Raw genomic sequence first — 27,347 nt, forward strand, 5'->3', positions numbered from 1 at the left:
TTGGTTTGCGTGGGAGTGCTCTTAGATTCGTCAAATCGACGTTTGAGTTTTTCGTTTATGAAAGCAGCTAAGTCGTCTGAGTTAACAACAATGTGAACCTAAGTATAATATCGCTTAATATTTGAGTGTTCTTGTCTTAGTAAAAAGTAGTCCAATTTCTATGAAATTCTCCAAATATAAGCTGACCAGATCATTTCGGTGGAAAAACGGGACAAACACACTTGCAAAACGGGACATGACAAAAAACCTTGTGAATTCAAGAGCTGTGGAAATTTCAAAATGTATGGCCTAATTTTCATATTCCGTGTAAGAAGTTAGGGAAAAGTTTCAGAGCAAATTTTTCATCACCATAACCTTCTATTAAGTACTTCAACCAACCTTCTAAGTAATAAGTTAGTTGTGGAAAAATACTGAGCTACAAATATTTTACTCTTCAAAGAGGCGCGGACAAAAAACACGAAGGAACAAAAAATTACGCATTTTTCAATATTTTCAAAAAATAGTGGAATTTTTATTTATTTTAATCCACTCTTGAACATGCACTAAGGTCTAAGGATTTTATTACAGACCAATATCAAAAACTTTTCCAATTCTAAACAATTGAAAATAATAAAAAATAGTCAAAGTGTCCTTCCTGAAGGCTGGTTTACTGTTCGGAAAACGTGTCACGGGAGTTGGGCCCCCATGCATTTTGCATTTTTCAAGGGGTAAGTTTTCATAGCCCAAATCCACTAAATCCCGTCCCTTTAAAAATGCATGGGGAACCAGATCCCGTGATACGTTTTCCGAACTGTAAACCAGCCTTTAAAGCCAGTGTGGGCAAAAGACAAATTCGAAAAGAGTAGGTTGAGTTTATTAATTTCCCGTGGGGAAATCTGCGGATAAGAAAAACAAGAATCTCAACAAGGAAAGAACATTAATAAGAAATAATTTTTATTATTTCCATGAATATGGTTGGCGCATGTGAATAAAAATCAAATCTAATCAATTCACAGTCCTTTTTGATCGAAATTGATTTAAATGACGCTAAAAGTAGCCTCACATCTCGGGAATCTTGTCCATTGATTTTGTTCTCATGTGCTTCCAAATAGGCCCACACATGTGGAAGCTCCTGATCTGTAAACTAGCCTTAAAGTACGTATGGACCGAAATTCGACGAAATTTTCACTCGGTTTGAAACTGCCTTAAACTCGATTTTGTCCAGCTGATATATAATTTTTTTGTTATAAATTATATAAATTAAATTTATAAATTATTTTACAAATATTCTTTCATGTCGTCGTTTTTTTACAGTGGATGAATTCGAAATATTCAGAATTATTCAGAAAGACTTCGAATGCTTCTTAATGTTTCGAAAAGAACCAAACGAATAAAAATTATGTGGTAAAGCAGATTTGAAACAAATAGAATTACCCCACTTCGCAAGATTCAAAAAAATCAATCCACTAATAAAATTGGCCAAATTTTAATGCCATTTTGGAGATCTTTGGAAAAATCAATGAAAAAACGGGACAAATTGAGGATTTTTTAAATTACGACGGGACAGCACATTAATGTCTAAAAAACGGGACTGTCCCGTTAAATACGGTACGTATGGTTACTTCAATATTGGCTTCCGAAAAACATCAACAACCCTGAAGTTTAGTTCTCTATTTTTAATAAACCAGTTGCGATTTGGACTAAAAAATAAAAATCACTAATTCAATGTTATTTGTCTACCTCAACTGCGTAAATCTCGGTATGAACATTATAACCAAGGTTCAGTAGAACAAACTATTTGGTTGCATGGTCCATGCAATATTCTGTGGTTCGAAAAAATCTAGATTGCATACATTCCTGCATATAAACTTCCAACGAGTTTAGCACCGCCTAAACGTTGACCGATTTGACTGAAATTTTGTCCAGAGCATCAGGACATCAAATAAAAACGAATTAGACCCATAAAAAAAATTGAAAAAGGTTTTTTTTATACTAATTTGAGTACCCCCGCTCCTATCCTCCTCATGGGGGATATGAACGCGCATCATCCAGCCTGGGGTGATCGTAGGTCTGATCCCCGTGGTATTGCTCTTCTCGAATCTTTCGAGAACGCGGACCTAGTAACGCTGAACAACGGTTCGCCCACCTTCTTCAATGGCCACTCGGCCACCGCCATCGACGTGACCGCTGCCAGTCGGTCCATACTTCCATCTCTTAAATGGGAAGTGTCCACTGACCTATTCGGGAGCAATCATTATCCGATTTCGGTCACTGTACACGCTTCGCCCCCTGACATCACACGGAGGCCAAGATGGCGCTACGATGCCGCCGACTGGGAGGCATATGTCCAGCACCTTCGACGCAAATTTGAACGAAACACACCCACAACATTTCCCGACTTCACCAAAGCCGTTCTCGATGCAGCCGTCGCCTGCATACCACAAACTAGCACTCGACCAGGACGAAAGGCACTCCGTTGGTGGTCGGACGACACGCGCCGTGTGGTTAAGGCGAGGAGGAAGGCTCTCCGAGCGCTCCGGAGACTTCCCGCTGATCATCCTAACAAGGCAACTGCCCTACAGGACTATCAAGAAAAACACTATGAATGTAGGTCTGTGATTCTTGAAGCAAAGAGAAAACAGTGGGAGGATTTTCTCGACTCGGTCAACCCCGGCCAATCTGCGGCCGAACTCTGGGGAAAAGTGAACGCACTTAGCGGTAAGCGAAGATTTTCCCCCATCCATCTCGATACACCGGATCGTACCATCACCGATCCCCCGGAGGTGGCCAATGCCCTCGGGGAATATTTTGCTGGTCTAGTCTCCGTCGACGACTATCCAGCTCACTTTCAGCGGACTGTTGCCAGCAGATCTTCTTCTCTCTCGAACTTTCGAGTCCCTCAGGATTCACAAAATTCCGCTTTTAATTCTCCGTTTTCCGCCCCTGAACTGTCGTTCGCCCTTTCAAGGAGTAACGGAAAATCATCAGGTCCCGATGGGATTGGTTATCCCATGATCAAAAACCTCCCTCCATGCGCCAAAATCCGCTTTCTGGAGTTGATCAACGAAGCATGGTCTGATCAAACCTTTCCGGACGAGTGGCGGAAAAGCCTCGTTGTACCTATCCCCAAGAACAACATTTCCTCCCGAGATGTCACAAAGTACCGGCCTATTTCACTAACATCTTGTGTCTCCAAGGTCGTGCAGAGGTTAGTGAATCAGCGACTGAGGGATAAATTAGAAGCCGATGCTTCCGCCAATACGCGTTCCGACCGGGATACGGCACGGGAACGGGAACATACTTCGCATACTTGGGAGATGTACTACAGAACGCCTACAATGACGGCAAGCACGCGGATCTAGTTTCCTTGGATATCTCCAAGGCCTTCAACAAGACTTGGACCCCCTACGTCCTCCAGCAGTTAAAAGAGTGGGGATTTTCCGGCAACATCCTTGCTTTTGTCCGGAATTTTCTCACAGGGCGCTCTTTTCAAGTTTTGATTGGTAATCAAAGCTCGAGGACCTTTCCGGAGGAAACAGGAGTTCCACAGGGATCCGTTCTAGCCGTCACGTTGTTCCTCGTGGCTATGAACGGGGTGTTTCGTTCCCTCCCCGCCAACATATATATCTACGTATATGCAGACGACATTCTGCTGGTTGTCGTTGGCGACACGCCCGGTCGCACACGGATCAAGGCACAATCCGCGGCTAGTGCCGTCCTTCGTTGGGCTAACTCGGTAGGTTTTACTATGACAGCCAGCAAATGTGTAAGAGGACACGTCTGCAGATGGAGGCATCAACTGTCCGGACCGAGCCTTAAGCTGGGTGACCAGCGCATCCCCAACAAAAAAATTGTGAAAGTTCTCGGAGTCTCCATTGACAGGAGCCTCTCGTTCCTCCCGCACTTCCGCGAAATCAAAGTAAGTTGTCGGACCAGAGTCAACCTGGTTCAGACCTTGTCTAAGCCTCATCGAATCAACAACAGGAGGCTCCGGTTAAAGATCGGGGAGGCTATCATTGATAGCCGCCTATTCTACGGCCTGGAACTGACCTGTATCGCCCACCGCAACCTCGTCGAAACTCTGTCACCGACTTTCAATTCCTACGTTCGTGCTGCCTCAGGACTGTTACCCTCAACACCAGCCGAGTCTGCCTGTGCCGAGGCAGGCATCTTGCCTTTTCGCCACCGTGCGCTGGCGGCCATCTGCCGCAAAGCCGCCTCTTTCGCCGCAGCCACCACCGGAGAATATAGGATCCCTCTCCTCACTGAAGGGGACCGGATTCTGCGCACGATGGCCGGCGTCGGTCTCCCCCCAGTGGCGCGAGTCCACTGGCATGGAGCGAGGAGCTGGCACTCCTCAACAGCCACTATAAATAGCTCCATAGCTAGCAACTTCCGCAGGGGTGACAATTCAATGGCTCTTAGAAGGTCGGTGGCCGAGCTCCTTAACAGAGATTTTCCCAACCACGAACACAGGTTTACGGATGGGTCGGTTTCGGGCCGTGGAGTCGGCATCGGGGTCACTGGGACCGACTTCACTGTATCAAAAAGCCTCCAGGATATGTGCACCATTTTTCGGCCGAAGCAGCCGCGGCTTTCATCGCCGCCACCTATCCATCCAGGAAACCCATCCTCGTCCTGTCTGACTCTGCCAGCGTCATTTCCGCACTCCAGAGCGACGAGCCTAAGCACCCCTGGATCCAAAGCATCCTAGCAAACATGCTCCCGAACACGATCTTCGCTTGGATTCCGGGGCACTGCGGAGTGCCTGGAAACATCAGGGCAGATCTCCTTGCCGGAGTCGGATATCAGGGCCAGCGTTTTAGGTCATCCGTCCCGTTGGGTGACGTAAAAACCTGGATAAGGAAAACCGTACGAGAAAACTGGGAAAGTTCCTGGTTTGCCACAACTTCCGGATACCTTCGGAAAATTAAGGGGACCACATTGGCATGGACAGACCTATCCAACCTCAAAGAACAGCAAATCATCTCCCGGCTACGAACCGGACACACACGGCTCTCGCATAACTTCGACGGGAGCCCTTTTCATACAACCTGCGACGTCTGTGATGTTCACAACTCCGTCGAACACTATGTCTGTCGATGCCCCAAATATCAGGCTCTCAGGGATACCTACGGGATACCTGTTAGCATTAGGGATGCACTATCCGACGACGCTGCAAGCACCGCCGCCCTCATATCTTTCTTAAAAGATGGGGGCCTATACAAACTAATTTAACGGCTCCACTGGTCCCATCCCGAGTTCAATCTTGGGAGCAAATTTCCACAACTCGAGGCTTTCGGGCGTTCCTTGGTTATTCCAAGGCTATAAGTCCCCACCCCTCCAGTGACCGGTCAGTCCGGGAACCCAAACCCGGGTTTCTAAGTCCCTCGCAACATTAACCTCCGATTTAAACAAGCAATGCAAGAACGAATATGCTGCTTTCAACAATTTCAGTGCTCTGAGGCTGTTATCCAGCGTTCTGATGTTGTTTGATTTATTTCCCGACGTTCTGTATACTTGTTACTATGGTCGGGTATATTGGAATTTTCGGAATTTAATTTCCGTTCTGAATTTGGAAGACCAGAGGGAATAAGAGGCTTGACCGCGACAATTGGGGTAAGTCTTCTGCCACAAGCCGTTTCAATTATCTCCGGAGAGTAGCGCACTCAACGTCACCTGGACCTATATCATTACTACCTAGGATTATCCGGACTTTCCTGTAGTCGGATGTTTAAACCTTATCGTTTGTTATGTTACTCCATAGTTTCCTTTTCGTCGTCGATTTTTAGTCATTAACCATTCAAATTTTTAAGTGTTACTATTAAGTTTTAAAATGTTCATATATTAAGTCTATTTGTATTAAAATTGGTCAATGGAAGGTCCCACGGTTGGACCTGAGGGTGTCAATCCTGCCCCCTCCCCCTACCAAGTGCCCCTGGCCTTGGTATTCTCGACGAGTGAAGAACTTAAAAATTTAAAAATTCACATAAATAAAGGAAAAAAAAAAAAAAAAAAAAAAAAAATACTAATTTGAGTCACCCTAATGTATAGAAAGATATTTGTCTCGCCACAATCCACTGGGAAACGAAAGCTGCAAAGATTCACCCAAGATTCTCAACCGGCTTGTTTTTGGGATACGCACCCGATCTATGAAATGCTGTTGCCAAACTGACACGTGACAACCGTCTGTCTCTGCTGGCAGTCGCAAAACTGTTTTATGGTATTGGACTAGTGAGTATTGGAGGACCTTCTACCCAGCAGACCTTAACCTTGGCTTACAGCAGAATAGTTCACTACCCATGGTTACTAGTTACCAGTCCTATAAATTCGGCATGGCTGAGGCCACATCTTTCACGGCTATACCAAAGACACCTCAAAAGAAGGAGCTTTTCCAAATCTAACGTCTTCTCCAAACAAACTACAGCGAAAAAATCAACAGAAACGATGTTATTAACCTTCTGTCTGTGCTCAAAAAAACTTACGTTGTCTGTGCTCTGGGGTCAAATTGACCCCAAATTGAAATTGCTATAACTTTTTTAATGTTTGGCCAATTTTGGATTTATGGGGCTGTTTCGAAAGATAATTTAATCATCTTTCAGGTCGTTACCAAAGATTGACTATTGGTGGGCGGGTACATCGCGGGGAGGGGTTTTAGTGAACAAGGGTATAAAACCAGTGAATTTTCATGATTATTTTACTAATATCCGAAAATCCTACCCATTTTGAACTGCACCTTTTTTAAAAAGGTTTTGCAGGAAGGCATGTACTCTGGCATGAGGCGTTGATAAGTTTAGAACTCGGCCGCCAGGTGGTGGTATATTTGAATTCATTATTTTGTACTACTTAAGATATTTCGATATATAGAATTCTCCTCAGTCTAAATATTCTTAACGCACAAATTTAAAAATTGGAAGACGTACTCATTATATTGAGCACCGCTTTGTAGTGCTGACATCCTGAACAATATTGCCGAATACAACTTGAGTGTAGGTATGAGGGATCTCAAGCTAAAGCAATATTTCATATATGCAAGAATATTGCAAGTACGCTAGCGCCGCCTATTTGTAAATTTCCTAATTATTTATTCCGTCACATGACAGTCCATTCCCACCAGACGAACTTTATTAAAGACGTCATCTTTACAAATTTCAAATTTGTGCGATAAGAATATTTACAATGAGGAAAATTTCATATATCGGAAATACTTGAGTAGTCTAAATTAATGAATTCAAATATACCGCCACCTAGCGACCAAGCTCTAAACTAATCAATGCCTCATATCAAAGCACACGCCTTTCTGCATAACCTTTTTGAAAAGGTGCAGTTCAAAATGGGTAGAATTTTCAGATATAAGTAAAATAAGCATGAAAAATCACTGTTTTTGTACCTTTTTTACGAAAACCCCTCCCCGCGATGTACCCGCCCACCTATAGTCAATCTTTGGTAACGACCTGAAAGATGATTAAATTATCTTTCGAAACAGCCCCAGAAATCCATAATTGGCCAAGCATTAAAAAAGTTATAGCAATTTCAATTTGGGGTCAATTTGACCCCAGAGCACAGACAACGTAAGTTTTTTGAAAAAAGTACACTGTAGCGCATATTTTCAAGATTTTTTAAGTGAATTTGCACCTAGGAGACAGATCTCGGCGAGTTTTACCAAACTACCAAAAATTAGGAGAATCGGTTGAAAAATTAAAAAATGGCAGCTATTCAAAGTGGCCTGGGGTCATATTGACCCCAGAGCACAGACAAAAGGTTAAAAAGTACATGAAATCGGCAAAAAGCAACACTGTGATCGGTTTGTTGTCGTTTACACCGCAGTTTCAAAGGCACCAACCGTTCCATAGTAGGTGCCGCATTCTTCAACAATGGAGTTTCGGAAACTTAAAGACTTCCGAAAGAATATAGTATTTTCTCTGCAGAAACCCTTGACTTTCGAATGGCCGCTCACTTTCATAACTTCAATATTGATCTTGTAATCCTAGCGGACTCGGCCAGCTGTATGGTGGCTCTGAAGGCAGATAATTCTCTACACCCTTGGCTACATGATGTGAAGCAAATAGCGCAAAGGCTTTGCGGCAAAGCAAATTAATTCGTGTCTCCTGGATATCCGGGCACGCCAGCATCAACGGCCAGAAAACAACCGGCCGTCGACGTTCCAATTTCTTCAGAGGATGATGTTGAAGCCACCAAAAAAGTGATACTTTGTCATTGGGACAACCAGTAGTTGATGATGCTGGAAGGAATATAACATTTTTAAAAAATGCAGAAAAACAGAGCTTTAATTGGTGTTATCACAAGAAAGGTAAACAAATTTAATAAACTGGGCAAATCCCAACAATGTTTAACCCGTAGGAAATCGGTAATCGAAACGGCTGCTTCAGGTTACGATACAATCCACAAACTGTCTCGAAGGTCTTTTGGCAGTTGCAGATTCTGATAAGTTTTTTAGAAAAATACAAGCAGAGCTCATGCTGAACGTAAATAGTAGAGCTCCAGCAATCGTTTTCGAAAATTTGGTTTACAGAGGTACATTTGTTTGATATAAAATTAGATGCGAAGGTATAGTTTCATTAGGATATGGTACGACCGGAGGGTAATTTTGAAGAAGATACAGTAATATCCCGATTTTATCACCCCCCTTGTGAATTTTGGGGTGATAAAACAGGGTATGTGACAAAATCGGGAAAAAAATTATTTTACATTTTTTAATTCATTTCACAAATATGAATCATTTTATGTCTTGGAAAGGCAAAATGCGTGAAAGGTACCCGTTATTTCTTGTCGAAAATACTTACAGAATCCTTCCCAGGTACTCAGAAGTCATTTATAATAAACTACAGGCGGTAAAAGATATTGCATGGGAATCAACGTTATTTGCAGTATTATTTACGAAAATAAAATAAATGATTAAAATTTTCAAATTTTTTTGGGGTGACAAAATCGGGTCGAAAACGTGACAAAATCGGGACGTGATAAAATCGGGTCGAAAACGTGATAAAATCGGGGGTAGGCAAAATCGGGGGTAGACAAAATCGGGGAGTGACAAAATCGGGTCAATACTGTATACATAAAACGTATGACTATATTTCGACCAAGCTTTAAATTGGAACGAAAGAGCAGAGTACTAGCGTGAAGCTGATCTCTCTTCACTGGAAGTTCTGTTTCACGTGTGAATACTGGAAGAGAATCGGCAACCATCGATCAATCGCAGCTTAATTTACAATAGCTTGGGAACATTTTCGCACGTGATAATGATCCGAAACATGTCCAAAGTCTCAAAGGAAAGCAAAAAAAAATAGCAACCGTCTAAGATGAATTAAGTACTGTACTTAATTCGTCATAGACGGTTGAATACATTCCACTAAAAGAGCTTTATATATTTTTCTGAAAAATTGATATGTTTATCATTCTTGTGATATTTCCAGCAATGAGCACGCATGTTAGCAAAAAAGCGCCAAAATTTGCGGTGTTTTTTGTTTCGTAACAAAATTAACACTAAATTTTAATGACTTTTCAGCGACTTCGAGTGAAAACTGTGCCGAAATGATTGAAGGCTTCCGAGCGCATTGAAAGAAGGATCCCGAGTCTCTTGAAAGTACTATTCCGCGCCTCTTCCGAGAGAACCTTCCGAGCCTCTTAAAGCAATGCTTCCGAATCTCTGGAAGGCTGTTTTCAAGCCACTTAAATCTTGAAAGGACGCCTCTGCACTGCTTGAAAGTACTGCTTGAAAGAGGGTTCCGAGTCTCATGAAAGAAGGCTTCTAAACACCTTCAAGGGAGGCTTTTGAGCGTCTTGAAATTAGGCTTCCGAGCCTCTTGAAAGACCTTACGGGCCATTTTATGGAAGCCTCCGAGCCACTTGAAAGAAGGATTCTGAGAGCCTCTTGAAAATATGCATCCAAGCGTCTTAAAAAGAATTCTGAGCATCTTCATAGGAGGTTTTCGAGCTCTTGAAAGGAGGATTCCAAGCCTCTTGAAAATTCTTCCGAGCCTATTGCATGGCGGCTTTTGAGCCCTCTGAAAGGAGGCTTCGGAGTATCTTGAATAAACACTTTTGAGCCTTCTGAGCCTCTTAAATGGCGGCTTTTAGCCACTTAGAAGGAAGCATTGGAGTATTTTGAATGGACGCTTACAAGCCTCTTGAAGGAACGAATCCGAGCCTCCTAAAAGCAGGCTTTTGAAAGGAGGCTTCCGAACCACTCGAAAGAAGGCTTCCGAGCTTCTTGAAAGGAACCTTCCGAGCCTTTTTAAAAGAGTTCCGAGCCTTTTAAAAAAAGGCTTCCTAGCCTATTGAAAGTAGGTTTTTGAGCCTCTTGAAAGGAGGCTTTCGAGCTTTTCAAAAGAGCCCGAGTAGTATACTTGTCATACACGAATTTATGTAACTCATATACGACCAAATCGAGTCACATAAATGTTGCTGCAACCAAAGCAGTAAGATTTGTGCAGCTAGGTAGTCTTCCGAGCCTTTAAAAGACTTCGGAGTATCTTAAATGGACACTTCCAATCCTCTTGAAAATAAGAATTCCGAGCCTCTTAGAAGGAACCTTTCGAGTCTTTTTTTTGTTTTTTTTTTCTAAAAAGAGCTTTCCGAACCTTTTGGATGAAAGAATGCTTCCAAACCACTTTAAAAGAGGTTCCTAAGCTACGGTTACGGTTCTAAGCCTCTTGAAAGAAAAAACTCCGAGAATTGCCAAGGCAGAGCTTCCGAGCCTCTTGAAAGGAGCCTTACGAGCCTTTTGAAAAGTGCTTTCCGAGGCTTTTAAAAGAAACAGAAAAAAAAAACAAGAAAGTGTAGAGAAAAAAGCTTAAAAGAAGGATTCCGGGCCTCTTGAGAGTAAGTTTCCGAGCCTCTTAGAATGAGGCTTCCGGTTCTCTTGAAAAACGGCTTCTGAATCTTTTGAAAGGAGTCCTCCGAGCTGCTTGGAAGGAGGCTTACGAGAAGCGTATTAGGATGCTTCCAATGTTCTTGCAACGAAGCAGCTGAGCTTTTCGGGAAAAATCCTTCATGTCTCTCAAATGGAGGCTTCTGAATCTGTAGACTCTGGGTTTTAATTAAGAATCATATTGTTAACATATTATTCAACATTCTGTTTTGATCAGGTAAATTGCATAGAAGATTTTTAAAATTTGTTCATTCGAGGTTTAGCCCTTTTGATATTTGGTCCCACAGTCCTTCATCCATTGTACTGGTTGTGGAGGGCAGGATTCAATAGGCCATGATTTACTGATCGCCATGCATATTATGTACAAGACAAAGTTTTGAAATAAAAAAATATAAAATTATTATAACTTCATCAATAAGTATTTATTAAAATTGTAATTCATCCGCCATTACGCATTTTGTCCGAGGTACCCCCTGGGCCCGGCGAAGGTACCCCCAGGGGTACATGTACCCCAGGTTGAGAACCGCTGGCCTAGGTTAAACATAGAAAGAAAAGAATTTCTAGAGAAATATGAAGACTTATATGGTTTAAATCACTGGTTAAAAGGTTAGGCTGCAGAGAGATGGGCTTCGTGACCGTGCGGTTAGCGACGTCAATCGTTTAGACGCATGTGCTAGGGAGTGTGGGTTCGATTCCCGCCCCTGTAAGAAGGCAACTTTTCGTGATCGAAAAATTCTCCACTGGTTCACTGGGTGTTATGTGTTCTGTCCATTGTCTCTAGGTGTTAAATGTTCAGTCTGTACGACCTCTGGTCGAAGACGGTGTTCCTGTCATTTTTAGACTTTTAGTTAGTAATAAATTTCCAATTCTATATTGACCTACAGGGATCAGCTACATAAGTGAGTAAAAATAATATAATACAAAATATGTATTGAGAACTAGTTCCACAAAACGTCGTTGTTTTGATATCAGGGGTTGGGCTTTCGACAGGATTAGACATCGGCTCAAAAAGTGAGGTAAACCCAACTAAGTGGTTTTCAGGGTTTATTTCGAGCTAAGACTGGCCAGACTGTAGTATGTTGAGTACTCAGTACTCTGAAGTACGTTGGAGGCCGCGTCTTATCTAAATCATCATGTTTTTTGTGCAGGCCATGAACCGACATCAGGTGGCATGCGGGCTCGTACGATGCGTTCCTCGATCGTCTGTGACGAATGGTTAAGCTTAAGGACGATAAAGATGAACTGGTCAAACTTTAAAAAAGTGATATGTTTTCTTGTGCAATGCAATTTTTTGAATACGTTACTAGCGTGATTTTTTATTATTATGTATAAGTTCATCAAGTACAATTGAATGCAATTGAAATGAAATGTTTTTGTTTTAATCAATTTATTTGTTCATTCTAATGTAGCACTTCAATTGCCGGAGCCTGTAATATATTTAACTTTTCAAAATCTCTGATATTGCAACATATTTAACCCTGGGTCTTCAAGGTCGCTGATTAAAGTGATTTCAATCTCTACAAAACTACCACACAGCAAACAAGCTTCTGTTATTCTATGTATATGGGGAAGGACCGTTTGGTCGAATTCCGTTCTTTCGAATGCCATTTGGCCGAAGGCCACTAGGCCGAAAGTTGTTTGACCGAAAATACCATTTGGCCGAACAGACCATTAGGCCGAAAGTCATTTGGCCGAATAGGACATTTGACCGAATAGGTCATTTGGCCGAATAGGATCATTTGACCGAACATGTCATTTGGCCGAGCAGGACATTTGGCCGAATAGGTCATTTGAAAAGTAAAAAATGAGGTGTAAAAAGTGAGACGTCTCAATTTTCACACCTCATTTCTCACTTTTCACAGTGAAAAGTAGGAAATGAGGAGTTAGAAGTGACAAATCTCACTTCTCACTCCTCATTTATTACTTCTCACTGTAAAAAGTGAGAAGCGTGAAGTGAGTATTGAGACGTCTCACTACCACCTTCACGGTTCTCACTTTCAACAGTGAGAAGTGAGAAGTGACACGTCTCCCTTCTCACTCTTCAATTCTAACTTCTCACTGTGAAAAAAGAAGAAAGAAGTGAGACGTCTCACTGTTTACAGTGAGAAGTGAGAAGTAAAAAGTAAGTCTCACTTCTCACTTCGCCCTACTCACTTTTCACAGTGAGAAGTGAGACATAAGTAGTGAGAAGTGAGACGTCTCATTTTACAAACCTCATTTCTCACTTTTCATTTTACCTATTCGGCCAATTGACATGTTCGGAAAATGACTTATTCAGCCAAATGATCTGTTCGGCAAGAAAACCTATTCAGCAGAATGTCCTATTCGGCTAAATGTCGTTTCCGACCAAATGTCCTATCTAATCTCCCGACCAAACGTGCTATCTGACCAAATGTGCTATTCAGCCAAATGTCCTATTCGGTCAAATGTCCTATTCAGCCAACCCAGACAACCACACATCGCATAAGAATGCACGATTAAAATCGTTTACCGATCCAAATTTCATAAAAATCACATTGTGGTGCAAAGCTCATCAGTTTATTTATAAATTTTCCCGCACAGTAGGCTATTTTACGAGTTTATTCCAGCTTCATTTGTTGTCATCGCATACCCCTGCAAACAAAATCAAATGAAATCGGATTATCTGTCAAACGGAGTTTGTTATCACAAACTACATCGCAATGTGTAACGAACAAACTCGCATAAAATTCGTGCACTCCGCATACACTACCGTGCAACGTCGGATAAGAAATACACATATATCGCCTCCACTTTTGTACGTAAAAATCGTTTTCGCGACTGGTGTGCGATGAAAATTGTGCGCATAGGCATCGCATAACAGAAAAACAATTCTATTAAGCATGCATTCTGGTTGTCTGGGAAATGACCAAATGACTCTAGTCAGGAGTCAGCATAAGCTAAGCTAAGCTAAGCTAAAAGAAAAACAAAAGGGTTATTGAGAAACAAAAAAAAATAGGCAATGATCCGAATAGAAAATAACCATTTACAGGTGATTCTCTTGTTGAAATTCATAAGAACTTCCATTGGATCAAACATATTTCCAGTAGAAAATAAAAGAAATTTCCGTTGAAATTCAGAAGAATTTTCGTAAAAATAAACATAAATTACCCCCTTACACCACACCACCTAGATACGTCTCATTTTGTTGAAATAATCATATCGTATATTAAAATATTGAAAAAAAAGTTAAAATTTTAAAAAATCACTGAGAGAAATACTCCGGATAATTGAATCTAAAATTCAGACTAATCGACACAACGAATAATCGAGTCCGACCTGTACTAACCGTCTAAAATATTGAGCGCAAGCATATAGCAACTAGCTGGCTTTTGCCGATTTAATTCTGCTTTTATCTTCGTGTCTCCATACAACCCACAGGAAAGAATGTTGGTTAAATAGCAGTTAATGTTGGATTTCATTCACTCTTATTAGTAGCTGACTGTGCAAGTTTTTTTTCTACCCAATGATATTAACGACATCACGGCATGATTTGCCCGATGGTTTGAAAATTCAAAAATATCGGGCTTTTCTTGAAGTAATATAAGTTTACGACCCACCAAACAATATAAAGTGTACTATCCACCAAGCACAAATTAAAAAAAATCGGCATACATCAATAAATAATACACCCAACTAGTAGCTTTGGCATTTCTGTGTAAAATTATGACATACATTTATTTAAGGCTTTTAGATTCTCATACAAAAAATGTAATCTTGTTAATTCTATGCTGATCTAGTAATTTTGTGCATAATAAAATTAAACAAGATTTTGAATGAAAAGGACAATAGCTCTCATGAACGGTCACTATGAGGTTTCAGGTTTGTCAAAAGAGCCTTAGAAGAAAAACATTTGCAATCACCCTTTCGTGCACATAAAATGTATAACAATGTCGTCCCTCTACTTAAATAATCACCCCACAAACAGCGCAATATTATTTCCCCAGACAGCTTACCGTTTCGATGGGCATCGTGTTGCAGCTCTTGAGCGGCAATTTGTAGCGCAGCGGTCCCTCCTGGTCCCGGTACTCGGTGAGGCAGGTGGAGTTTTTCGCCAACCCCTTCGGATACACCATCCCGCTGAACTGACCGTTGAGGTTAGCGGGTGCATCCTTGATTGTGATCAGCATCGAACCCGACAGACATTGTATCCGCACGGTGGGTTCTTTGGTGAATATCGTGGCGGATCCTGGATGGGGAAGACATGAAAGAAGAAAAAACACATATTAGTTCTCGGTTTCGTCTTTCGTTTTATCTGCTGGCCGCTAGATTGGACGGGGTTCAGTACTTTGCCGCGAACGTTGAACTCCCGCGCATGCAAGACTGGAGATCCTGAAGCTATATTAGGGTGGAGAACAGCGGAAAGGTAAGATTAAACGTCTTGTCTCTCATGAACATTGTTGAAAATTGCTTCAATTCTTGCAGCTTCCCTCTGCCTCGGCACAGTATCAACCGCTTCGTTTGAGCTGTTGGTTGGCGTGATGCTACGGGTAGTTGGGTCGTTGCATGATGTTGCTAGTTCTTGAAAAACAGCTAGCTCGTGATCATATAAATCTTGGCCGTGATACACAGCCAATAATCGTTTGCCATGAGCCAATGTGTTCAGAGTATCACGTTACTTATTATTTGATGCCGTCTGCTACATTCCTGGCAGACTTTCCGCATTCAGGCCTGTTGTAGCGGCTTAGACTTTTTACGTGCCGGAATGGATCGGTAAAGACCATCTTGGTATGAGCCTTGTCCTAGATAATGTGCGAAAACTATGTACCCGTATAGATGCTTTTAATATAGAATGTGATATTGTACCATTGATCTCATTATCAATATAAAGATTAAAAGACAAAATAAGTCACAAGACGTATCTAATTACTTTTATCGTTTTCTTGCAGTTTACTATATTCAGTATTAGCAGACCCGTCGAACTTAGTCTCGCCTAAAATTAATTAATTAGCTTAGCATAGAAACATTTCTTGCCTTCAAAAATCTACACATTCGGTTCCATTTGCTTGATTAATTCTCGAGTTATGCAGAATTTTTTTAATCATTCGTAAGGGAACACTCCCTTGAACTCTGCGTTCAGATCATGAATTTGAACGTGTTCAAAATTATGCTTAAGTGAGTTGTATTACGAAGAGTTGATATTTCAGTAAGGATGTCTTGCGAGTGAATTAAAATAGGTATAAATTAAAGTATTGTTTGACATTATTGTATATACTTCAATATATAATGCTTCAGTCATTTTTTTTTACAAACGCTTGGATTTAAATTCAATTCTGGACATAGCATATTTATTATTTATAATAGCATCATTGAGGAAATAAATATTGTAGTTTCAGGTGGTAGATATACTTTTGCGGTATCGCTACTCTATTACTAAGCGGTGGTTGAATCAAAAGACGTACAATATCTTCAAGTAATAGAATTGATTTCAACAGTTCGTCAAACCATTAGATTTCTTGTACATTTTTTATCTTTCTTAGAGAGACTTGCAGCCCTAGGCTGTCTCATCTCTTTCTCGTACATCTTAGGTAAACGGCAGGAGTCAAAACATACTTAAAATGAAATTATTTTAATTCACCCCGGTAGGTGATTGATTTTAAAGTTGTAAATATTCAGCATCTATCTGTATTATTGATATCACCCAGCCATATTTGGCGGATAAGGATCCTGCATGTTTAAATTATAATGTATAATTTAGGAAACTTAAATTGAAAACACGTGGAATATGTCATGTGACATAATCAAGAACACTAGAATTTATAGGGCATAAAACATATTTTTGTTAGAAACGGTATGATTTTTTTTAATTGTTATTATTTTTTAAATTCAACAATCAAAATCTTTTCAGTTGACCCTCTGCTACCGAGTAGATCGGATCGTTTGATCTTCGCTCTTGAAGCTACCGTAGTTTCAGCACACAAAGTTGTTGTTTATCCCATACAATGGAAAAAGTTCCTCTAACAGCCAAAATAATTAGGACATATCCTAAAACGGCTATAGCACCGTATATTGTGTATATTCGACGGGTTGAATGCCCAATCAATGTGTTTGATATTGCTGATTTGTTAAACAGCAAATACAAGTCTATCAGTGAAACGAAGTATCTTAACGAAAATAAGATACTGATCACGCTTGAAAATCGAAGAGAAGCTAACGACTTATTGCAGTTCTCATCTTTACGTTCATCATACCATCTCTATGCACCAGCCCAACGTGTTGAGATCGATGGAGTGATTTATTGCCAACATGTAGACCCCGCCGAGATTAGACGAAACGGTTTTGGTGTTTATAAAAATAAAAGTATACCATCTGCATTCATATCGAACGTTCGCTGCCTCACAAAGGGCCCAAGCGATATTTGTGAAAATAAAGCCTTACCGGCTATACGTATTACTTTTGCCACTACAGTCCTACCGGACTACCTACAGATACAAAATGTGTTATTGCCAGTACGCTTGTTTTATCACAAGCCAATGCTATGTGCTCTCTGTAAACAATATGGACACACAGCACGATTCTGTTGCAACAGAATGTATTGTCTTAAGTGTGGAAGTAATCATACCAACGAATCGTGTACAATCCGTTCCACCGAATGTTTTAAATGTAAAACGGAACATGCACTCCTCCAAGACTGTTCAGTGCTTCAGAAGAAGCATGAGAAATTTCTGACTAGTCAACGGAAAATTCGGAAAACAATGTATGCCAATCTCATGGAGAAATTCTCTTCGCGTAAGCAGCTTTCGCCGCAGCATCTTCATGGAAATCTCATCAATGAATCAAGTTCTACTCAGCCACGCACCACAGGAAAGCAACAAAAGCAAAAAAACTACTTCTATTTCTGCTAAATATAAACCAATTTGTTCTATTTCATTTTTAGTTGAATTTATCTCTAAAACATTTGTTAAGAATACCATGGTTAAAAAAATAATCACTGCATTTCTCCCAGTTATTAGTCAATATTGGGAAAGCCTAATTGTAAAGTTTCCTCCTTTAAAACAGTTCATTACAGCAACCTGAAATATGATTATTATTAATTATTATGTAAGCATTCACAAACTCTGTAAATTATGATATCGGCCCCGTAAAACTTCACGGTGACTGGGCCTTAATAAACGAACCAAATGAAAAAAAAAAAATCAAAATCTTTTCATAGTTTTCATAGGCTCTTTCTTCGGTTTATTTCTTGAATCCGGGTAATGTAGAGTTCCCTCAACCAGAGTGTAAAATAATCGAAATTTTTTGGTGAAGTCCATTTTTCTTCATTTGTCAGTTCACTTCCGACACATTCATAGTCAGCTCTGGACAGTCAATATTCAGTTGAATATTAGCCATTGAATATTTATGCACATTTTACAAATTGATAAATTATCTGAAATCTGAACACGTTTCAAATGAGTAAAATGATTTATCACATAGGACTGAATCCGATTTTCATCCGCGAGGCACTTTCAACGGCAAACATCAACATAAACAATGCTAATTATGGGTTACATAGTAAACACACTCAGTGACAGTCGAATGAATGAGTTCGTAGAGTAGTCGTCTGACTATGTCATTCTATGTGTTGAATATTCATACGATGTTTGTCAAAATTCGGACCGAAGTTGCTTCATGAAGATGAATATTTTAAGCTCTGCCCTCTAATCTAATCTAATCTAATCTAATCGAACACAAACGCAGCCAGTACAAAGAAAGCATCCTGGAAAATCATTGAGTTAGATGACGCCCAATAATTTTTCTTGTCAATATTGAGGCTTACAGCATACCAGTGGTATGACATAAACTTCAAAGCGGCCAGGCCCACTGCGTTGTGTTTGCCGCAGAGATGATTCTTCGAGATGTATCGTGTTCAAGTAGTCACTTCAACATGATATGTATCACGAATCTACAGTGGTTGAAGGATGCGTGGACATACCGTACCATACGCACCGCGTTCTTTTTAAGTTCTTATTTTGGTAGTTTTTATATAAATATGTAGTGAAATGAATAACATTATAATAAGAAATTATATCAAATTTTATATATATATATATATATATATATATATATATATATATATATATATATATATATATATATATATATATATATATATATATATATATATATATTTGTAGAAAATAACATCAATTGGGAGCCAAAGTTAACTCGGGATGTACATCTCTTGTAGAAGAACCTGGAAATTGTAAAGAATTTGATTATTATTTAGAATGTTATGAGTATCAGATAGCAGGTCATGTGCCAGGACCTCGTCTGCATAAAAATTAAAAATTACATGGCAGGTTGTGAAGCTTTCATTCCTGGGATGTTTTGTAGTGTACTATGAAAATGTTATATCATGAAAATATGAAGATACATAATACAATAATATAAATATATAAAAGCATGAAATTATGAAAATTTTATAATATGAAAATAAGAAACATAAAAATATAATGTAACAAGAGAATAAAAATTGCTATATGAAATGAAAAAATATGAAAACATGAAATTAAAAAATGAAGATACAAAAATATGAGTACAAAAAAAACCTAAAAGCATGAGAATATGAAATTATTGAAAAATTTGAAAATATAAAAAGTGATATTGAAAATATGACAATATGAAGATCTGAAAATAAGATAGTATGAAAATATTTAAACACAAAAATATATAACATGGAAATATGAAAGTATAAAAACATTTGAAAACATAAAAACATAAACATAAAAATTATAACAACATGAAAGTATAAAGATATAAGAAATACAAAAAATTTAAATATGAAAATTAAATATACGAAATTATAACAATATGAAAATATAATGGCATAAAAAACGAAAATACAAATATATGAAAATACAAAAGATTAAAATATGGAATTTGAAATTAAAAATACAAAGACATAAAAATATGAACATATACAGGAATAACAAATGTGAAAGCATGAAAACATAAAAATATAAAAGCGTCATAATGTGAGCACATAAAAGTATAAAAATGGGAAAAATATAAGAATATGGAAAATATAATAATATTATAATATGAAAGTGTAATAACATGAAATTATATAAATTTGAAAATACAAAAATACAAAATATAAAAGTTTAAAAATATTAAATCATTAAATATCAAAAAAACAAAGTGTAATGTTAAATTTAAATAGGTATAAAAATATGATAATATAAAAACATAATAAAATTAAAATTTTAATGCACAGAAATAATATACATAAAAGTGTTAGATTAGGAAGGTATAAAATACGTAATTAAAAAAATATACAATGTTAAAATATAAAATTATAAAAATATGAAAACTTAAAAAATAAAATGTAAAAATATGAAAAAGAAATATAGTGAAATATAAAAAATAAGTATAATGAAATATGGAAAATAAATAAATTACTATAAATTATTTCGTGGACTGGAAACTAGTGATACTCATGTTTCCTTTGAAATCTCTGTCCAGATTGCTATCAGAAATCAAGGTGGGTGTAGTCCTTAATTTCAATCTATGACAAAAATGATGAAAGCATTAGAATAACTATTTCTGGCCACGCTTATCTGTACCGTCACTAGGGAGAGAAGGAAGAAGTACCACGGAGTTGGATATTGGGAAGGTATTCGTTGGATCAGGATGTGCCTGTAGCTGGCAATGTGACCATGGTAGAACTTACCCCGTAACACACCACGAAGAGGTATCTACCCAGCGTTACGGGTAGAATATTTTAAGCTCTGCCCTCAACTAAAAAAGGTAAATATTATTATTTACATTATAAATAGATTTGAAATGCGAATGAGTACATATACAATATTATTCAACCTAAATTTTTAATTGGGTTTGCTTGGGAGAAAGTCCGAGTAGAAAACCGAAGAAAGCACACAGCGCATTGGCAAGATTCTGAGCAAGTGACAGAATTCATTTTTATTTGAGCAAAGCCTCCTCGGAGTTCAGATTTTTGATCAGAACGCGCGTTCTGTTCGTTAGCTCACAGGTTCAGTACATTTTTTTTTTAACACAAACTGAACGCGTTCAAATGCAACACTGTTGGGTGTATAGATTCACTCCTAATCTGTTGGAATAAACCTCAATTATTTGGAAGAACAATGTACTATTTATCTCCAATTAGCAATAAGAATGGTTTGTCAATTGTTGAATGCCTTTTTTCAATTCAATTTTGATTATAGAATGCGTGTATCACTTCTGCGTGATATGCAAATGCTAAAATCATCTTCCAAACATAGACGTATAAATAGAGGCCAAAGTATAAGAGAGACAGTGCGGGGACCATACAAGTGCGGGTGACAATAAAGATCGGACGACCTTCATTATGTTCCAAAAAAAAATTTTGTCTTTTGCCTAATCACTTGAATGAAGTGGCCAAATAGGATTCTAAGCAACCTTCTTTATTAAAAATAGTCGAACGAAAGTTCTTTCTCCAAGTTGTAGAGCCTTCTAATCAACTTCTTAAAGAACATGAGGACATTTTATTTCAGAGTACAACTTATATATTTTTCTGTGTGTGCACGTGCCCCTTCGTATAATATCAAAGTTCATTTTTGAACTGCAAAGTTTCTAAGCCAAGTTACCATTTCTGCTTTCGTATATCATGAGGCTAACACGATGATACTTTTATGCCCAGGGAAGTCGAGACAATTTACAATCCGAGAATTGTCTAGACCGGTACCGGGATTCTAACCCAGCCACCCTCAGCATGGTCTTGCTTTGTAGCCGCGCGTCTTACCGCACGGTTAAGGATGTACAATGTACATCCAAACCAACAATAAAACATATTAATTAGGTGGATGAATAGGAGTGTCTTTTTCAGGTATTAATCCTTTTCAGGTCAATGAATTATTATGAGTTTATACGCTCAAGTAGGATGCGAAAGAAATTGGAAGCTGAAATTTCATCATGCGTCATCATACGAAAATTTAATTTTCGTTTTAAAAATGTATCCAACCTCGACCTTGAGTAGTAGTCGCAGGCTTCGCTGCAAGAAGTTATGAACGGTTTCGGTGATGAAATGGTGGAATTTTGATGGATGCAGCCTTCGTACTACACAGCAAATAATGTTGAAAATTCAACGACGTGTAAAATTGCAACCAATCCGATCAAACGAACTAACATTCAATATTAAATTAAATTTTATTGACTTTTTCAAGCAAGCCCAGTTTAAATTTATTTCGATTTAAAAGAACAGTGAGATCGATTGAATGTTACGTTTATATGCATGCTCCAAATAAGTACATGGAAATACATTTAAAACCACAACATATTTTTATCTGTGTAGCCAGTCAGTAAGAACAACTTCACTAACAGAACCAATCCTGGTAGCCACTATAGATAGTAGAATCTATAGATGAGCGGAAGCATGGGTGGGTTCGTTTTTTGACCGTGTACCAGCTACATATGGCATATTTTCATTGAAATCGTCATGATCGTTTGGAGACACGTTTCACAGATCGTTTGGAGACAGAGAATTTGTCTTTGCTCATCTATATATTCTATCTATAGTAGCCACATGACGGCTACAGCGGTGATAATGACGACGAAGACAACAAGCAGTGGTGGCGGTGATCACAAAGGCGGCTGCCTTACCTCCGTTTAAAACAGAATGCTGTCTCGCAGAAATACATTCCCTTTGTCGATGCCTCATGTCACTCAGCAATCCGACGTCCGGATGTATCTTAACTCACATCGCACAAATTTCAAGAAATTATAAGTCAATGTGAATGAAGTAAAGCACGTCATGGTTTTAGGACAGATGAGTACAAATTTACATCATTTTATTTTATTTTCACAAGTTTAAGCTTATTTGAGATTTAAATTTGCCATCTTACTTGAACTTTGAAACAATGTAAGTGAGCAAAACAATAATTGATTAGGGTGTAGTAGCGGAAAGAGTTGTAGCATTTTCTTTAAAAAAAATCATGAAGATGTATTTGCACAAACAAACTATGAAACGGATTTTACGGATTATTTTTGGGGCTTCGGCTTAATATTTCTATTCAGAAGATCTTACGTTTTTGGCCTACATATTCGTAATATTTATTGTAAAATAAACTATAAGAAAATATTTATATAAAACTAATAATCAATATTTATAGACGAAACAAGGAATGACGGTTAAAAGTTACAAAACTATACTTGACGAAAAAACAACCTAAATTTCGGTAATGTGTTAATGTTCTACTATGTTGTAAATGTTTGTAATGTTGAAATTAAATCTAGACCAACATTTGAAAAGGGCGTAACAGCCAAAATTTATTCCTTCTGATTCCTCGTCTATATATATAGCTTTATATGTAGACAAAGAATCAGAAGGAATAAATTTTGGCTGTTACGCCCTTTTCAAATGTTAGTCTAGAAATTACAGAATCCTTGAAAAAGATCCAATAAGGATCGAAACGTTGGAGAAAGAAAACATGTAGTTGTTTTTCATTCAAAATATTGACTGAAGCGCCAAATAATCACCGAAAAGTACATTGCTAACAGTCGACATAATTAAAACTGTATTGACCACATTATTTATTTATTTACTAAGATTAAGGCCTCCATTCAGCTCGGTCCATGGCTGCACGTCGTCAACCACACAGTCTACGGAGGGTCCGCAAATCGTCTTCCACCTGATCGATCCATTTCGCTCACTGCGCACCTCGCCTTCTTGTGCCCGTCGGATTGTTGTCGAGAGCCATCTTAACCGGAATGCTATCTGACATACTGGCCGGGTCTCATGGCTTCTGCCCGGGTTAAGATCAAGTCCACTGGAGAATGATATTCAATTTGGCGTAGGCTTATCGAGCAGGAGCAGTAGCTCGGGGCACTAGCCGGGGATATCTTCAACATATTTTCTACGAAATACATAAATACGTTTGGCCGAAAGGTCGAAACCCATTAAGCCGAATAACACGTCAGGCTGAAAGTCAACTAGCCAAATTGAACATGTGGCCGAAATGGTTATTAGGCTAAAAATTAAATATTCGACGGTCAAATAAGACGTTTGGCAAAAGAAGCCATTTAGCCAGACAAGTCATTTGGCCGAAAATATCGCTCGACCCAACAGATCATACATACGGCCAAATATGTAATTTAGTCAAAAAAATATTTCAGTCGAATGGATCAGAAGTTAGGACTGCTCACTGTGCAGTGAGAAAAGAAAAATAAGAAGTAAGAAGTTTGATGTGAGAAACGAGAAAAATGAACGAGACATCTCACATCCCACTTTACACTTCTCTCTTATCATTTATCACTTGTGAGCGGGCCTTCCGATGCCTTCCGAAAACTAGATGGCTGAATATTTCGGACGGTCGTGCAAGTCATTTGTCCGAAAGAGAGGTTTGTCGAAACAAACATATATCACTTATCGTTTATCAACTATTCAGTGAAACAGCATTCGAACAAATGGCCCTCAGGCACATAAACAAATCGATGCTAATATTAAACCGTACTTTGCGATAAACAATGCACAAAAGTGCAATAGGGCAATTTTTTCCCATAATTTACAACACATTAGCACCATGTGTTCTTTTTTTCTCCCAGTGATGTCAATTTTATTTTTAAAATGTTGGCTGAACAAAAATGAAAATTTGCTGAAACGCCGTAGTTATTGAAAAATGGAATGTCAATCTGGAGAATAAAAAAAGAAACGGTCAGCTAAAACCACCAGAGAGACGAGCGAAAACTGTAAACAGCATCGATGCTCAACGAAAGAAACGGGAAGCTGCTGAAATAGGGTAAGACGGTATAATGCGCCCCACCTGGCCAATACGCCCCCCTTTGATTTCTAGAAAACTATAACTAATTAAAGGTCAAAAACAGTTGGTACCTATAAGTATTTGTAAACCCATCATACTATGTGAATGTGGAAGTATTTTTGTATTACACAATGAAAATAATAGCAAAATACAAAAAGTTACAGTTTTGATGTAACTTTTCATGTTTGTTTGCTCAACATTCTGGAGCGACTCTGGCATACTGTCCGCAAAACTTGCACTGGAACCCTCAGTTGGGCAACAAAATTACTTTTCTCAGTGGTTAATATGATATAAAATTGCTTCCATCTTCAAAAATGTAACGATTTTCGAAAACATGTTTCACTGGCCAAAACGCCCCAGTGTAGGCAGGACGATATGCCCTTACCAACTGGACACAAGCGCAGCGAGCTTGCAGCAGTTGCTTCCAAATTGTATGGACAATATTGAAATGTAACTCACACCTGCTTGAATGGACCTATGTTGGTTTTTTAATGTCAAGCGCATAAGGATTTGTAGCCTTTTTGTTATGAGAATGATATAATACTAATGAAGGGCAATTAAACGTCTTTGGTTGAGGTGGGGCGTATTACCCAGGCACTTTTTAAAATTCATTTTTTCACGACTTTTCAAAAAAGCTTTATTACGTGTTAACTGAAATATTTTTATATAACTACTCACGGGCAATGCATTTGCGACTTCCTGGACTACCAAATAACATAAAGTTTGCATAAATTGCGTTGAAAAGTAAAAAGTTATCAAGGAGTAGCCTTAGGGGGGGCGTATTATACCGTCTTACCCTACTTTTCACGCCTGGCTAGAAACACACAAATTGAAATCACCTTCGCTGTAGACGGAAATCAACACAACGATAAGAGTGGCGGTGTGAGCTGTCCTACAAATAACGATTTCGTATCGGATTCCGCAACAGATCTATGAGCCTGAAGCCTGGGTCTCGGTGGCATTTTTTTAAAGAAATACTATGCTTATAAGAAACGGAATGAGTGAATGAGTGAAAATAACGATAAAGGTGCCTAGAACCTCTCCCTTTCCACCGAGAAGCCCCCAGGTAAGACACATAAGTCAGCTAATTACAGCAAATGAAGACAAGGACTTACTAAGAAATTTAGTAGTCAAATGTGGGTAAGACTACTACAACTGCGTTGGGTTGAATCCCGGATTGCCACACCGAAATGTTTCAACTTCTGTTTCCAATATTTTGTTGATTTCTAATACTGATAAGAAAATTATTTTGAGCATTTTAGTGGAATGTTTTCACCTGTCATAAGACGAGTTTATACAATCCCATTGAATTCCACCACTTAATTGTATCTTGACAGATACGTATTTCGACCTCAAAAGTAAGGCCAAAAGTAAGACTTAAGTCGAGTCAAGTACGACACACTGAAGACGGCCTTACTTTTGAGGTCGAAATACGTATCTGCCAAGATACAATTAAGTGGTGGAATTCAATGGGATTGTATAAACTCGTCTTATGACAGGTTTCTAATACTGTTTAAATAGACCTTCATGGGTGAATTTAACACGTTCAATATCCTGGGATCCTTGGATCTATCCTCTTACGTTCCTTTTGCCTCGTAGTTAACTGTTCGGCTAGTGTTGTTTCGCTATTTACCGCCATTAGGCGGCTTTTTAACGTTACACGTTTATAACGAATACACGGCGGTAGAAGTCACTTGCTGCTTCCACGGAGCGTTTCATAGATTATGAGTAGCTGCAAACGTAATATGTATGTATGGTCTTAGCTGTTAATACTAGACCAACATTTGAAAAGGACGTAATTGACAGAAATTATTCCTTCTGATTCTATATCTACATATAGCTGTAATATGTAGACGAATTATCAGAAGGAATCAATTTTGGCTGTTACACCCTTTTCAAATGTTGCTCTATGCATGCATTATTGTATAAGGTACGATTTGTGCTCCTGAGCACCACTGTTGGAGACAGATGTGGGGCACCACACGATGCAATCACACCATTGTTCTCAACGGCTATTATTCTTGCACCAAGCGGTGCCCCACCAAATAACAATAGCTGGCTGCGCCAGTGCTGAGCATCCTTAGATATACGTGTCAACATAATAAATATCTACCCGAGTAGCACGCATGTTACACATAGATCACAGTAATATATGACCAGATGCAGTCACAATGGAGTTGCTGAAAGCAGATTACATGATATTGTGCTGCTTGGATATGCTAGTCGGCTCCTAGCTTCAGACTAGATCTGGTCCCATTATGATCTATCCTGCATGTTATATACTCGTCTGTGAAGGCTGGTTCGGATCCGAGCGCTTTTTCAGCAGAAGATAGGACAATTATAACATAAAAACACCTTTAAGGACGTAGCCAGGTGTGTGGAGAAAATCGGGTCCATCTAATTGTAGATTGTGGCAGAATCTACAATGACCGTGGATATCTTTATCTCTGCAGCTCTTTCTACAATATGTGTAAGGGTTCATGCTGTGCTATGCTATGTCAGTAACACATTGTCAAGGGAATACTTCAAAATGACCAGTGCAAGGACCACAACAAACTGAAATGGAATATTTTGTAAATCGATCTCTTTGTTCAAATGTATGGTCTATGTCATATTTTTTTTCTTCGGAAAACGAGTTTTTCTATCAAATGGTTGCATGGATCGGATCACTTACTGTTTGCACTCCGGCAAAAATTATAAACTTGCAAATTGTTAGTGTCCAA

The 27,347-nt window shown here is 38.8% G+C and overlaps 1 protein-coding gene across 1 annotated transcript in view; it reads right to left on the bottom strand.

Annotated features, from left to right (window-relative positions):
• Positions 1-8,152: 8,152 nt before the first annotated feature.
• The window catches only part of LOC134209342 (uncharacterized), a 123,327-nt gene continuing 104,132 nt past the window's right edge, over positions 8,153-27,347 (bottom strand). The window contains exons 4-5 of the mRNA XM_062685331.1: positions 14,845-15,077; positions 8,153-8,221 (exon numbers count right to left, since the gene is read on the bottom strand). Of these exons, the coding sequence (XP_062541315.1) occupies positions 8,153-8,221; positions 14,845-15,077 (302 nt within the window). The remainder of the gene's footprint in view (positions 8,222-14,844; positions 15,078-27,347) is intronic.

Source organism: Armigeres subalbatus, chromosome 2, assembly GCF_024139115.2.
Source record: "Armigeres subalbatus isolate Guangzhou_Male chromosome 2, GZ_Asu_2, whole genome shotgun sequence".
NCBI classification, from domain to species: Eukaryota; Metazoa; Arthropoda; class Insecta; order Diptera; family Culicidae; genus Armigeres; species Armigeres subalbatus.